Genomic DNA, 13,735 nt, shown 5'->3' on the forward strand with positions numbered 1-13,735 from the left:
ATCACTGATTATGATAAAAAGACAAAAATATGAGGAGATGCTTATTAGTCATTCTTTCAGCTCATTTTAGTTTTATCACTTTTTGCGCAATTTAAAATTTATGCAAATGTTTTCAGTGTTCTCTTTTATTTTTGCCAGAGTATTTTGAACCTGGTTTAAAACTGAAATTGAAGAAGCCTAAGGAGGGCTTTAATAACAACTTTCTTCAGTCTGTTTATTTAAAACATGATGAATAAGCAAAAAGAAAAGGTGCAGAATTGAAAAGGAAAAATGATCCTTTCTTCCTAGAAGTGCTCAAGATTATTACTGGATTGTTCAACCTCTTGCACCAGGAATTAAAATCTGCCAACAGACAAATATAGATATAACACTGTCTAGTCACCACAGTCATGAAAGCTTGGAGGCTAAGGGTTTATAAAGAGGCAAGAAGAAGTTTCATTAACATTACGACCTCAGAGTCTCCTGACTTATTTAATGCACTTTCTCAAAACTTTTCCAGTTTCTTAGTCTTTTTTTCTTAAGGAAGTAGGGGGTCGTTAGTATTTTGGCTGCTAACAAATCATTCTTGTAGGGAAAAAAAAATGGAAGAAATGTAAAGGAAAAAAAATGTCAGGAATCTAAACAAAGATAAAAAGTATAGAAATTCTGTTCTCCATAAGCTCATGAGGCATTTAAGTACAGTGGCATAGAAGACAAACAAATTCTAACACAAGTACTAACCCTGCCACTTACTGGCTGAGCAAGCTATGGGCTTCAGCTTTTTTACTTGGAAAATGAGAATTAAAGTATCCATCATACAGAACTGTTGCAAGGAATAAATGACATGTATTTAGAAGTTTTAGCACAGTGTATGACACAAAGAATTGCTTAGTAGCTATTGATCTCATTCATTAATAAGTCAGAAGGTGACTTTTTTTTTCTCCTTTAATATATAGACCATCTCCCTTTGGGGTCGATTTATCACAATCTTGATAGGAATTAGCAAATGCTAAATAAACTTTTGTTAATAGATTGAAACAAAACATTAGTGAGTTTTCAGGGTCCCAGACTGGGGAAATCCTCTGCTTCTTTTTGTCTTGGAAAATCAGACAGGTGGGAACGGGAGATAGCCCTTAAGGGACAGAACTATAGTTTCTTTCAGTGATCTCCTATTAATACTCAGGACCTCAGATTTTTGTTTTATGAGTCAATGGAAACTGTTTGAATCGGAAATATATTATTGCTGAGCATCTGTTTCCAAATCTGTTGTACATCACAGTCATTACTTAGAATATTGCTTTTCACAACTGTCACGGTTATCAGGAGATGAAAGACAAAACAGAAAACACAGTGTTATGACCTACATGTGTGTGTCTCCCCAAAATTCATAGGTTGAAATTCTAATCCCCAATGTCATGACATTATGAGGTGGGGCCTTTGGGGGTGATTAAGTCATAAGGATGGAGGCCCTTATAAAAGAGACACCAGGGCGCTCTCTGCTCTCTGCCTGCTAGGAACCAGGAAGCAGGCCAGACACCGAATCTGAATCTGCCAACACAAATACTGAATGCAGACAGTGAATCTTATATTTCCCAGCCTTCACAACTGTGAGAAAGAAATGCTTCTAGTTTGAGTCACTCAATCTATGGTATTTTTGTTACAGAAGCCCGAACGGACTAAGACATACGGTTATCTGTCCAAAGTCTGAGGCCGATCTAGGGAAGTGATATGAGAAGAACAAGCAGACATGCATTATGAAGCATGGTCTTGACGTGATCACTTTAACTGCAACCCAAATGCAATCGCCCCAAATTGGACGGTGACAGCTGACTCTGGAAACATGATTACAAACTCCCAAACAAGCTCAATGCTGCAAAACATCATAACATATTTAGATGGTTTTCATTTTTCACAAGAAAATGTAAGCAGCTCTTTACATCAGGCCCAATGCCCAAGGAGCCCAGAGCTTGGACTCTGACAAAGGCACCAAGGGATGTTTTCCGGAAGTGTGACTTTTTACGGTGTCAAAAGCAAAGGAGATGGTGTATGGAGACAGATAAAATAAATCCCCTCCTCCCGCTTGTGGGAACAACTGATAAAATCTGTAACACATACTCAGTTCACGTTCACTACCAAGTTTCTTAGTAAACATCCTGTCACAGGGTAAAATTTGGGCTTTTGAGTTCAAAGGTTACACTTTGTCTTTGCATTTTTTAAATGTTTCCAAACAGCATCTGCTTTTAAGAAGCTTTTTAAGAAGCTTGATTCAAGGAGGCTGCTGAATCCTGAAGACTTGTGCTCTGCATCACTTTGGATAAACAGAACCAGGCGTGGTTTTATTTATTTTATTCCCCAAAGAAAATGATCTAGTCAATCAACTTCCATATACTCAGACACAAGACTACTTCAATCTCAGGTATTCTATTTTCCAGTTTTATTCTGTCACAAATTTGGAATGAAAATTAAGTTGCAAATTTCAGGTAAAATAGGGTGATAAAATTTAATGATCACTAAAATTTCAAGTGGAATCTATTTTACTGAGCTTGCTTCTCTGCTCTCCTGAGGTCTCCTGATGTAGTAAATTGAAGTGCGCAAATCTAATTGGCTGAGACCCTGCTTGACCCTGCCAACATTTTATCTCTGTTGAGACCTCATACTAAGTTTAAGGCTTGGTAAGCCTCTTCACCTTTTGAGAAAATAGGGATTTTAATGAGCCACTAAGTTGCCTCGCCCTGCAAGGGTCAAAGTGTTGCCCAACCCTCCATCCCCCATGTTCATCCGTGTTTTGTTTTTTTTAAGTCATTGTTTAGGACACTTAGTTTTTAATCATACATCAGAAAAAGAAATAGAGATACACAGCGATCTACCTACATTTTGAGGAATGCATCTTGGAAAGAACAGTAGGTGTGCATTACACTTTGGTTTCTGGAATTACAGAAGTTCCATCAGAGCTCTCAGGAGTCATCCGCAGGATGAGCAGGATGCTGGATTTACCTTCCAGTTTAATAAAGCCTTAAATAGTCAATTTATTCAAGCTGGGACTTCTAAAAATGTACTTTAGTATCTCCCAGGGAAATCAGAATTTCTGGGGAAATTTAAGAATTTTTTACCAGTCCGTCAACTCTTCTGGTGATCCACTGTCAGAACGAAGCATCCCACTTCACCCCCACTTTACCCCCACTTTCCCCTCCAAAGGAACTCAGGGGCTCTTAGCTGCCCCATCCCTGCTTTCTACTCACAGTCTTTAAAATCCCCAAACCAGTATGTAGTTTGAGAATTCAGGTTTGGGCATTCTACAGTCAGGCAGAAATGACTGACAGCAAAACTGCAGAAATTATCCAGTTGGTCTGTCCCTAGCCCAGCTTGTCACCTGGTGTTTTACTAGGAGGACTGGCCATCTACTGGAGCTACTGAGATGTTAATGTTCTATACTGTCAGCCTCTGCCAGGGCGGTTCATTCACCCATGTCAGTTTTCTGTCTTTGGTGGTTTTCCTTGCCCAGTTTATTTCCAACGATGTGACTGCCAACTCTACACTGGAATTCTTTTCCATATTATAATACACCCATATTAATATTTATTAGATTTGTTCCAAAAGAAATGCAAGCTCCATTTTTTTCTTCAAAACACCACACTGCCATAGGCTACTCTGTAAGTAGGTGAAATGAAGTAATGACTGAGGAAAAGATTATCTTCTCCTCCCAGCTCATTTTCAATGCTTTTGCCTAAGCACTATTTAAATGACAAAAACAAAATCAAACACCTGCCCCTCCCATCCCAAACTATTTCTAAAAAATAAGTCAAATTATTGAAATGGAAGATCTCAGACTATTTTTAAAAGCTATCTAGGAAAGAAATTATATATAATTATGAGTCGTATGAAAAATAACAATAATGCCACTTAATGTCCTTCTGGGGCATAGCTTCTGAAAAGTTTCAGAAAAAATACATTATTTCTTTAAAATACACAAACTCAAATTTTTACAACTTTTAAATGAAGGATTCAGCTCATTTCTCATGAATGTATTGATACTGAAGAAGGTGTCTAAAAATACTTATGACATTTAGATCATAGATCCTATAATTAAAATGGTCCCTTTTTCCTCTTAAAAAATGAGATTGATATTCACGTGAAGCCCACAGAGTCAATTTTATTATTGCCACATTGTAACATTTTTACTTTTTTCACTATATTTAATAGTTATCCTAATACTTCCTTTAGCATAATTTGGCTAATATCTGAATTGAAAATCATGGTTGCCCAGTGGAGGAGAGCAGAAAAGAAGAGAGAAGAGGAAGGGGAGGGGGGGAGGAGGAGGAAGGGGAGGAGGCAGTTGGGGGGGGATGGTCCTGAAGGAAGGCCTCCATGAAGGCAGAGATGTTTACTGTTTAAATGACCAGCATGCAGCATTATGTCTGGCACAAAGTAGGTGCAAATAAATAGTCCATGTGCGGAATTCACCTTTATTGAGGACCTGCCAGGAATCAAGGTTTATTCATTTCTTATCATAGTTAATCCTCTTAAGAATTCTATGAAGTCAGCATTATTGTTGTCCTCAATTTTTAGATTTGAATACCGTCTCAAAATGACCTAAAGATGGCCTAGTCAAAGAGGAAAGTGAATAGGAAAAATCATGTTGACAATTACCTATTTTTAATCTCATTTAAAATAAAATGAAAAATCAGATGATGGTAAACTGGGATATTGGGAAAAGAGGAGGGGCATACGCATTTTCCAGTTACTCTATTAAGTAACCGTTACAGGGAGCACTTTGAAGCTTTTCATAACTAAGTGTGATACTCTTTTGGTGTGCTTTGCATTCTGGGGTTCACAAAGTGATCCGGCGAAAAGCAAGAACTGGATGCAAGGTGAACTAGGCAGGTCATTTAAAAAATAAAAACAAACACAGCAACACCGACCACTGTCAGCCATCACAGTCAGGTGTCAGTTACTGAATGGTTTTCAGCTACATTGAGGAAAAGCGGATTACCTTTTGTGCCTATTTAAAATGTTTCGGCTGATCCAGCAGATTAAAGAAGGGATTTGCTTGTTTGAATGTACCTCAAACCCATATGCAAATAGGACTCTGATACTGCGCTACACATTTATAGTCACTTTATTTTTTAAGAAGAGCAGCACATGATGTAATTGCAAACAAATGTCACACACACATACACACACAAAAGAGCCAGACAATGTTAAGTTTCAGTGAAGAATTTTTGGTAATTACCAGCTGCACTGTAAAAATCACTGTCAAAAATGCTCATCTCCATCATTTGTGATTCTTCTGAAGACTGGAAACACTCTCCTGTCTGCTGCCAACCCGAACTCACCATTTTATCCTTTTCTGTCCCTGCAGATTCCTTCCACTCATGCCAAATCACTCACTTACTGACCTTCTGTTTCAATACTACCTTCAAGGAGGGAGGGAGAACAGAGCAGGGCAGAGAGAAGGAGGGACAGTGTAAGTGTGTGTAAGTGTGTGTGTGTGTGTGTGTGTGTGTGTTTACAGGAATGCTAGAACTTGGAAGTCACTCCCAATTTTTAAACAAAAATGAACTCTGAGACAGGGATGGTGGGTTTTTTTTTAATGGGGAGACCTTAGAGATAAGCAGGAAAATGTGCTATGTAAGTAAGAGACCAGTAGGATGGCATTTATTTATTTAGTCAACAGAAATTTACTGAGTACCTACTATGATACATAGTGGATGTCTGCAAAAACGCATGACTTGTTACATAGATATGATAGGAAATTACAAATGATTATTTTAAAATAAATTTTTATTTTAAAACCTAAATCCCTTGGATTCAAAGATTTAAAAAATATGTACTCAGTTTCACCGATTATTTTCTCCTTGAAATAGTCTTTGTTAAGCGGCATGACACTGTGCCGTCTAGAATTTATTTTCTTTACGTCTTAGCCTCCTTTACAGGATTTTCACTCCTAGACTGTTACTTAAGTTACTTAAGTGTTAGTGTCCCCTAGGGTTCTGGCTTAAGTTTTTGTTTCTTTAAGCTACATACTTCCCTTGGGAATTCTCATTGCTCCAATGACTTTCATGACTTTGAGTATCATTTATACGATATGGAGACCAGATCTGACGACACCAAGTTCTGCAAGTCCAGTTCAGTACATGAATCCCCCTCTTGACATTGCTACCTGGATATTTCAAGGCACCCAAACTCACAATGTCATAAATTGAACTAATCAACTTTCCTTTATCTCACTGAGTAGGACAACCATCTACAAAGTTGCTCCATCAAGAAACCTGAGTCATTCTTAACTCCTTCCGATTTACTTCCTAACAACCAATCTCAAAGTTCCCTACATTTTTAGATCCTAAAATGTGTTAAGAAACCATCCTCCTCTTCACACCGCCTGCAGTGACCCAATCCAGGTCATCATCATCTCTTGCCAAAATTCTCACAAACATTTGCTTAATTGGTCTCCCTGGTTTCATTACTGCCTGCCCCTAATGATTTTAGACTTCATGGCCAGTTATTTATTTAAAGTGAAAATGCGACAATATTGTTCTCTTGTTTCAAACCCTTTACTGGTTTCCCATACACTGCAGGTAAAATCCCAACTCCTTTAGACCTCCATGTACCTTACAAGCTCTTGTCTCGCCTCTCCTCTCTCAGACCCTACATTCCGCCAAACTGACATCCTCTCAGTTCCTTAAACATGAAACTGATGCTTTCTTTTACCTCAGACCTTGTCATGTCCCTTCCACTGCCTAAAACTTTTCTGATCTTTACTGCAAAACCACCAATGCTAACTCCTGGTTACCATTTAAATATTGGCTCCCTTTGGGATGCCTACTTAGATTGCCAGTCCACCCCTGCTCACCTTACCCACCTTCAACCCTCTACACTTGTACCCAAACTAGCCTTATCGCCACCAAACATAGGTGTTGCTATATGTTCCCACAATGATGTAAACAACCCCTCTAATATCACTTTAAATCTTTTACAATAAACCCATACTTAAAATTCTTTTCCGTTAATTCTGGCACAAAGGGCAACAAGCCGTTTAGTATAAGCAGCTTGCCCAGCATGGTGCCTTGCACAGAACTGGTGCTCGATAAATATTTGTACAAGGAGTAAATGGAGGACCTTTTACTTACAGGAAACTCGAAGTGTTTAGGGATAAATACCCTTAAGGAGGATAACATTAAATGCAGAATGTCTGCTATACATAATTGTAGGATGATAATGAGTAAATAAAATTGACTCCAATTTGGATACATAGGGATTTGCTCACACTGTAAATTGGAATTAAATATTTAGCTCTCCCCTTCTGGGATAATCTAATCCACACTAAGCACTTCTGGAAGACAGTTTTATGACTTTCTATTACAGATGAGAAAACAGGCACAGCAAAGTTAATTGAGTTACTCAAGGTTACCCAGTGAATCATAAGCAGGGCCAGGACTTAAAACTCAAAGTTGTCAATCTCCAGTACTTAGTGCTATCATTTTCGGGGGCAAACTGTTTTGTCTTTTTCTCCCCAAAGTTCTATCTTATGATTGTAGGACTTCAACTTCTATACTTTAACAGTCTGCTCAAAACTATTACCTGTAATATTTATAATTCAACGTGGAAACTCAGGAATGTTGACACTTTTTGATGGATTTTCCTCTGGTCTTTAAAATGAAAGACTTTCTGTGATATGTCTCTGCACTCTTGCACTCTGAGAGGTATAAGTTCCTTCTATGTTCTTAATAGGCTGCTAGTATTGCCAACATTGAACTCTACTGTTGCCGGACATCATACTGGATACTCTACACGTATAAACGTCCACAGCTGGTGCGTTCTATCGTACTCAATGGTCATTTTGATGGAAAATGCTACCAGTACTTAATAAATATTTGAGAAGCAACATAGGCTATCAAATTTAACAGGCTTGCTGGTTCCAACATTCATATTGTGAGAGAAATAAACTCAAAAAGATTTACACTGCCATTTAAAAAGGCCAGATATGTACTAAGTACCCAATAAATATGCTTATATGTGGTATTCTGGGGCAAATGGCAAACATAATGCATAACCAAAATGCATCAAAAAGCCTTTATCACCTTCTCAGTATACACAATTAGTGGATATCGCTTTGCTTTTTATAGCAACACACATTGCTGATATTAATTTTTCAGAGACAGACAGGGCAAGCAACACTTGAGATTTTTCCTAGCCCCAGAATGGACCACCCAGGCTCTTTCTTTGTATATCTGAATATAGCACAAGATGTTGAAAGGATTTAATCTACACAAACTGTGGCTAACATATGCCACTTTTATTAGGTATATCGAACTACACTCTTCTTTATCATTTTTAGACCAATTATACAATTTTCTCTTAACAGATACACCATCAAATAGAAGAATCCCCAGTTAGAGAACATTTCCCTTGCTCTTTGGACCTTGCTTAACCCATTCTTCATTCACCAGGAGCAAACATCTTCACTCGTGAAGCACTCAAGCCAGCTCATTATATCACTCGCCAGCCCCGCCTTGCAGCTCCAGGCCCAGGAAGAACTCTAAATGTCCAAAGTATTTACTGTTCTTAATCCCCAATGTGACGTTAAGTGAATTGGTTCTGTCATGTGAGTATAACTGATTATGTCTCCTCTAATAAAGACAGACACTCGAGTTACCCGTTTGTAAGTTAACCCAATGTAAAAAAGGGAGAGAGAGCTTCTGCCAGATGCCAAGTTAACAGCAGTTGCACATACCATGGAAATGTCAATTAAAGTTCTAGTGCAATCTTTCAAACACAATTTTCCAGTCCAAGAAATGTATATAAATCCATAGTGAATTGAGAGGCATACAAAGCAAATGTTAAGCTCCATGTATGTGTTAATATTCTTGGCTGGTCACTGGCAGATGACATTGATGGAGTCAGAATACAGAATACTTTTGACTTTCACTTGAGAATGTAGATTCTATTAATTCATCCTCATTCATCAGCCCTGTTTTGAGGGGAAAGGACTTTGCAAAGATGTTGCTTTCATTTTCTAATGCTGTAGTTCCTATTAAACTAGACCAAGGAATAAAGGTTCCTTTCAAGAGTAGCAGAGACTGAGTTGGCTTCCTGCTTTCAGAGATCATGAATGTCCTCAAAGACTGCTAAAAGGACACAAAGTCCAACTTGGGTTTTGAAGGTTTTTTTTTTAACTCCACTTGCCATAGGGGTCTGATTGTGACAAAAATAAAGGCTAAGAGAGTAAAAACAAAGGTATAAACTAAAGATAGAGAATTTACCTGCAGAGATTCCATTTCTTCATCTTTTCTGTGAGTCTCCTCCAGCAGATCTATAATAAGAAAGTAAAAAACCCATCAAAATACAGTGTAAAAATGCATAGCCTCTTATTATCAAACTCAATTCAGTCAGTAGCTTGCATAAAGTGTTGCCTGGAAAGAGAATTTGATGTTTAAGTGTGAGAAGCAGCATAAAAGAGATGCCCTCTGGTCCTGACTGATGGGATGTGGCAGAGACCTGGACTCCACCAAAGCTAAGGTAACTGAGAAGCCCTGGGAGGCCCTAGGTCTGGGGGAGACACCAGAAAATGAGACCAAGTCAATTACAAGTCCCAAATCAAACCAATGTTTCTGGAATTGGGTTGAGTGCTTATATAACTCAAAAGCAATACAAAATTTTCTTGGGAAAAAAAAAAGGTTTTCTTTTGAAAGAAGAAAATAGAAACAAACAAAACAAACCATTTGCTCTTAAAATAAGCTCCCAAGCCAAGTTCCACCTCCAGAGTCAATTTCTATAACCAAATTAAAGCATCCTGGAGTGTAATGGGTGTTATTAATGGAAGGAGAACACCACCTTAACTGTAAAGTCATATTAATTATCATTTCACACTAAGAGGGTGGGAAGCATTGAAGTTACATCTGACCAACAGTCTGGCACCATCTCAGAGAAATTAGTGGCTGGAAGGTAAGGTAGTCAACTGAAGAGAGTTCTGTCTAAATGCACGCATATAGCCATGGTGTCTCGTGTCCTACATTAATTTATGAACTTGCTGTAGAGGGAAATGTATTTGGCAAGCAGAGTTTTCTGCCTGAAGCTATACCACCCTGTGCTATGATCTTATTAGATCTCACAAACCTAAAGAGGGCTGGACTGAGTTAGAACTTGGCTGAAAACTGGCAAGAAATACCTACAGCAGTGCACAATAATATTAGCATTTGTCTTATTCTGTGATTGATACAGCATACCAAGAGGCTGTGCTGCATAAAAGGCTAACACAACAAACAGAAACTCAATATGCACCCCAGAAAGGCAAATGCAGATGTTTTTAGCAAGTGCTTCCAGATGAAGCAGGAAGCAGTCATATAGTGGGTTACCAGCCACACTGGTCTATGTCATAATTGGACAGGCAATACCCTGAAACTTCAGGAGACCTGGTAGATGACATAATGGATGGCACTGGCCCTTTGAGACTGCATAGCTAAGAGAAATGCAGAGGACTGGCAAGCAATTTAAAGACACAATGTACTGGATTAAGGGTAAGAGTTAGTTTTTGCTCTGTATCTGTGCATGGCTGATGTTGTCTCCCCAAACACCTATAATCAGAGTTATATCAAGAAAGTTATAGGACAATGCCAATGTATTAGGGCATATTTTTAAAGGGGTTTTGGTTGGCACCAAAACCGACTTGGGGGTGGTAGATTAAGTGCCCTCAATCATTCCTCTCCCTGCATCCTTACTCATTTGCATTGTGACATTGTAGCCATCAAGAGGTCCCACATATCTTGCATCTAGGCTTGCCTCCTGACTTGACTGGGTAAACAGAATAGAGCAGAAGCAACTCTGTGCCAATCTGCACTAGGATTCAAGAGGCCTCATGCATTTTCACTTTTCCGCTTGGAACTCTGTCACTCCCATAGGAAGCCCAGGCCAGCCTGCCACAGGACAAGAGACACGTGTTCCAGGGCTCTTTCCACCCCTGAAACCCTGTAGGTTGCCCCAAACAGTAGGCAGCAAATGCCCAGAAGCAGAGCTGCCCAGTTGACCTAAAGATGACCACAAATAACTCAGGTGGGAGCCCAATTCAGACCAGACAAACTGCAGAGCTGAGTCCAGTACCAATTCCAACTCACAGAATCATAACCTATAGAATAAATGGAATTGGGGGATGTTTTGGTACCCAGAACTTTCTAACTGATAGCAACCAGTTGCTAACTGAACAACAAGCATTTAGAATTTATTAGACGGACATAAGAGTAACTAATCTATACAACAGACCTAATAGACCTAATAATAATAGATAACAGAAAAGAAGATCCAGACTCTGGAGAGAACAGCAACTGGTCTGGGTGGGGAGGGATGTGGGTAACATGAACTGATAGACATTTTATCCTGGGTGACGCTTTGTGGTACTCCACTCAAGATGAAATTCAATAAAGAAAAGAGCTAACGAGACTAGCTTAGATCTTGCACCTACAGGTTGGCCAGGGGAAAGTATGAAGCACTTTGATAATCTCAAAGGTGTTAAATGAAGAACAGGAAGGACTGTTTCCAAATATCAGGGTACTATTAAGAAAAGAAGGACATATGGATATCAGACGTGCCAAAGCAACAGATGCCCACTCCAACTGGTTTCAGGAATTGTGTCTTCAGCACAATTCTCTTCAATATTTGTGAGATATAAGTTGCTTCAATATCGTGGCTATTATAAATAATGTTATAATTATAAACATGGGGTGCATATATCTTTCTGAATTAGTGTTTTTATTTGCTTTAAATAAATACCCAGAAGTGGAATTTTTGACTCATATGGTAATTCTATTTTTAATTTTTTGAGGAACCTCCAAACTGTTTTCCATAATGGCTGCACCAATTTACATTCCCACCAACAGTACACTAGGGTTCCCTTTTCTCCATGTCCTTGCCAATATTTGTTTTTTGTTGTCTTCTTGATGATCATTATTCTAACAGGTGTTTGGTTTTGATTTGTATTTCCTTGATGATTAGTGATGTTGAGCATCTTTTTATGTGTATGTTGACCATCTGTGTGTCTTCCTTGGAAAAATGTCTATTCAGGTCCTCTGCCCATTTTTAAAATCAGATTTTTAAAATATTGAGTTGTTCAAGCTCTTTACATAATTTGGATGTTAACTCCTTAGCAGATATATCATTTGCAAGTATCTTCTCCCACACAGTAGGTTGGCCTTTTTGTTTTGCTCATGGTTTCCTTTACTGTGCAAAACCTTTTAGTTTGCTGTAGTCCTATTTGTTTATTTTTGCTTTTGTTGCCCTTCCCTAAGGAGACAGAGCCAAAAAATATTGCTAAGCCCAATGTCAAAGAGAATACTGTGTATATTTTCTTCTAGGAGTCTTATGGTTTTAGGTCTTAGAAAGTCATTAATCCATTTTGAGTTTATTTTTGTATATGGCATAAGAAAGTAAGTGTCCATGAATGAATAAAGAAGATGTAGTACATATATACAATGAAATATTACTCAGCCATAAAAAAGAATGAAAAATTACCATCTGCGATAATATGGACAGAACTAGAAGGTATCATGCTAAGTGATTTCAGAGAGAGAAAGACAAACACTATATGATTTTTCTTATATGTAGAATCTTAAAAAAAAATCCAAACAAAATAGAACAGAAACAGACTGATAGATACAGAGAACAAACTGGTAGTTGCCCTAGGAGTGGGCGGAGTTAGGTGAAATAGATTAAGGGGACTGAGACACAAACTTCCAGTTATAAAATAAATAAGTCACAGGATATAATGTATGGCATAGTGAATACTATCAATAATACTGCAATAGCTTTGTACAATGACAGATGGTTACTAGACTTATTGTAGTGATAAATTTGTAATGCATGTAAATGTCAAATCACTATGTTGTACACTTGAAACTAATACAATATTGCATGTCAACTATACTTCAACTAAAATTTTTTCAAATGAAAAAATAAGTATTTGTGAGATATTTGAGTCTCTATGTGAACATGGCCATTCTGCTCCACTCCTTCTGGACATTAGGAGATTCTCAGAGCTGGGGCCCTTGTCATGAATTACATTGTTTAATGGTACAGTGAAACAGGAATGGTGGAGAGTGGGGTCTATCAACCATTAAAGAAAACTGATTCTGTTCCTCCAGAATCGACTTGGTATGGCAAACACCAAATGCCTTAGCTGAAACTTACTGGATAAATAATGGGTATTGGATCTCTTATATAGCCAAACTCAAAACACATTTGATAAATATAGATGTAAAGAAGTTCAGTCTACCCTCAGAACGTCATAGAATTATTATAATTTAAAAATTACATTCTCAGTTTTCCTTAAATACATAAAGGCCATGCTGCTCTTCCAACAAGAGCTGATACCAGTGGCAATGCTTAATTCTGAATGACTGAACAACACTATCACAGAACTCCTATAATTGATATTTAAAATACAGAACTCCCCTTCTGATCACCACTACTGGCTCTCATCCCAGCTTATATCAAGGGTCTAAGTGGATATCTGTTTTTTGTCTCTATGCCACATCCCTTCCCTTTTAGAACTTCATGTTGTTCTTCTCCATATGATTCCTGTGAAACTTTCAATCAAGGGGACAACCTCTCCTGCCACAAAAGCAGATCCTGACCCAAGCTGGCCAGTCAGTGCACTGTACCTCCCCGAGCATACAAGCTAAGCAATATGGGTACTGGGAGAAAATCTCTTCCACAGCTGCAAGCTTCTGTTAGCCTGGCAATGCCAAGGCTCTATTTTCTACTAAGTCAA

At 38.3% G+C, this 13,735-nt stretch overlaps 1 protein-coding gene across 3 annotated transcripts in view; it reads right to left on the bottom strand.

The window, feature by feature from the left end:
- CEP128 (centrosomal protein 128) overlaps positions 1-13,735 on the bottom strand; it is a 357,240-nt gene that overhangs the window by 63,005 nt on the left and 280,500 nt on the right. For all 3 annotated transcript variants that reach the window (XM_064486166.1, XM_064486164.1, XM_031454133.2), the window contains one exon: positions 9,240-9,289. In XM_064486166.1, the coding sequence (XP_064342236.1) occupies positions 9,240-9,289 (50 nt within the window). The remainder of the gene's footprint in view (positions 1-9,239; positions 9,290-13,735) is intronic.

The sequence above is a fragment of the Camelus dromedarius genome, chromosome 5 (assembly GCF_036321535.1).
Source record: "Camelus dromedarius isolate mCamDro1 chromosome 5, mCamDro1.pat, whole genome shotgun sequence".
Taxonomy (NCBI): Eukaryota; Metazoa; Chordata; class Mammalia; order Artiodactyla; family Camelidae; genus Camelus; species Camelus dromedarius.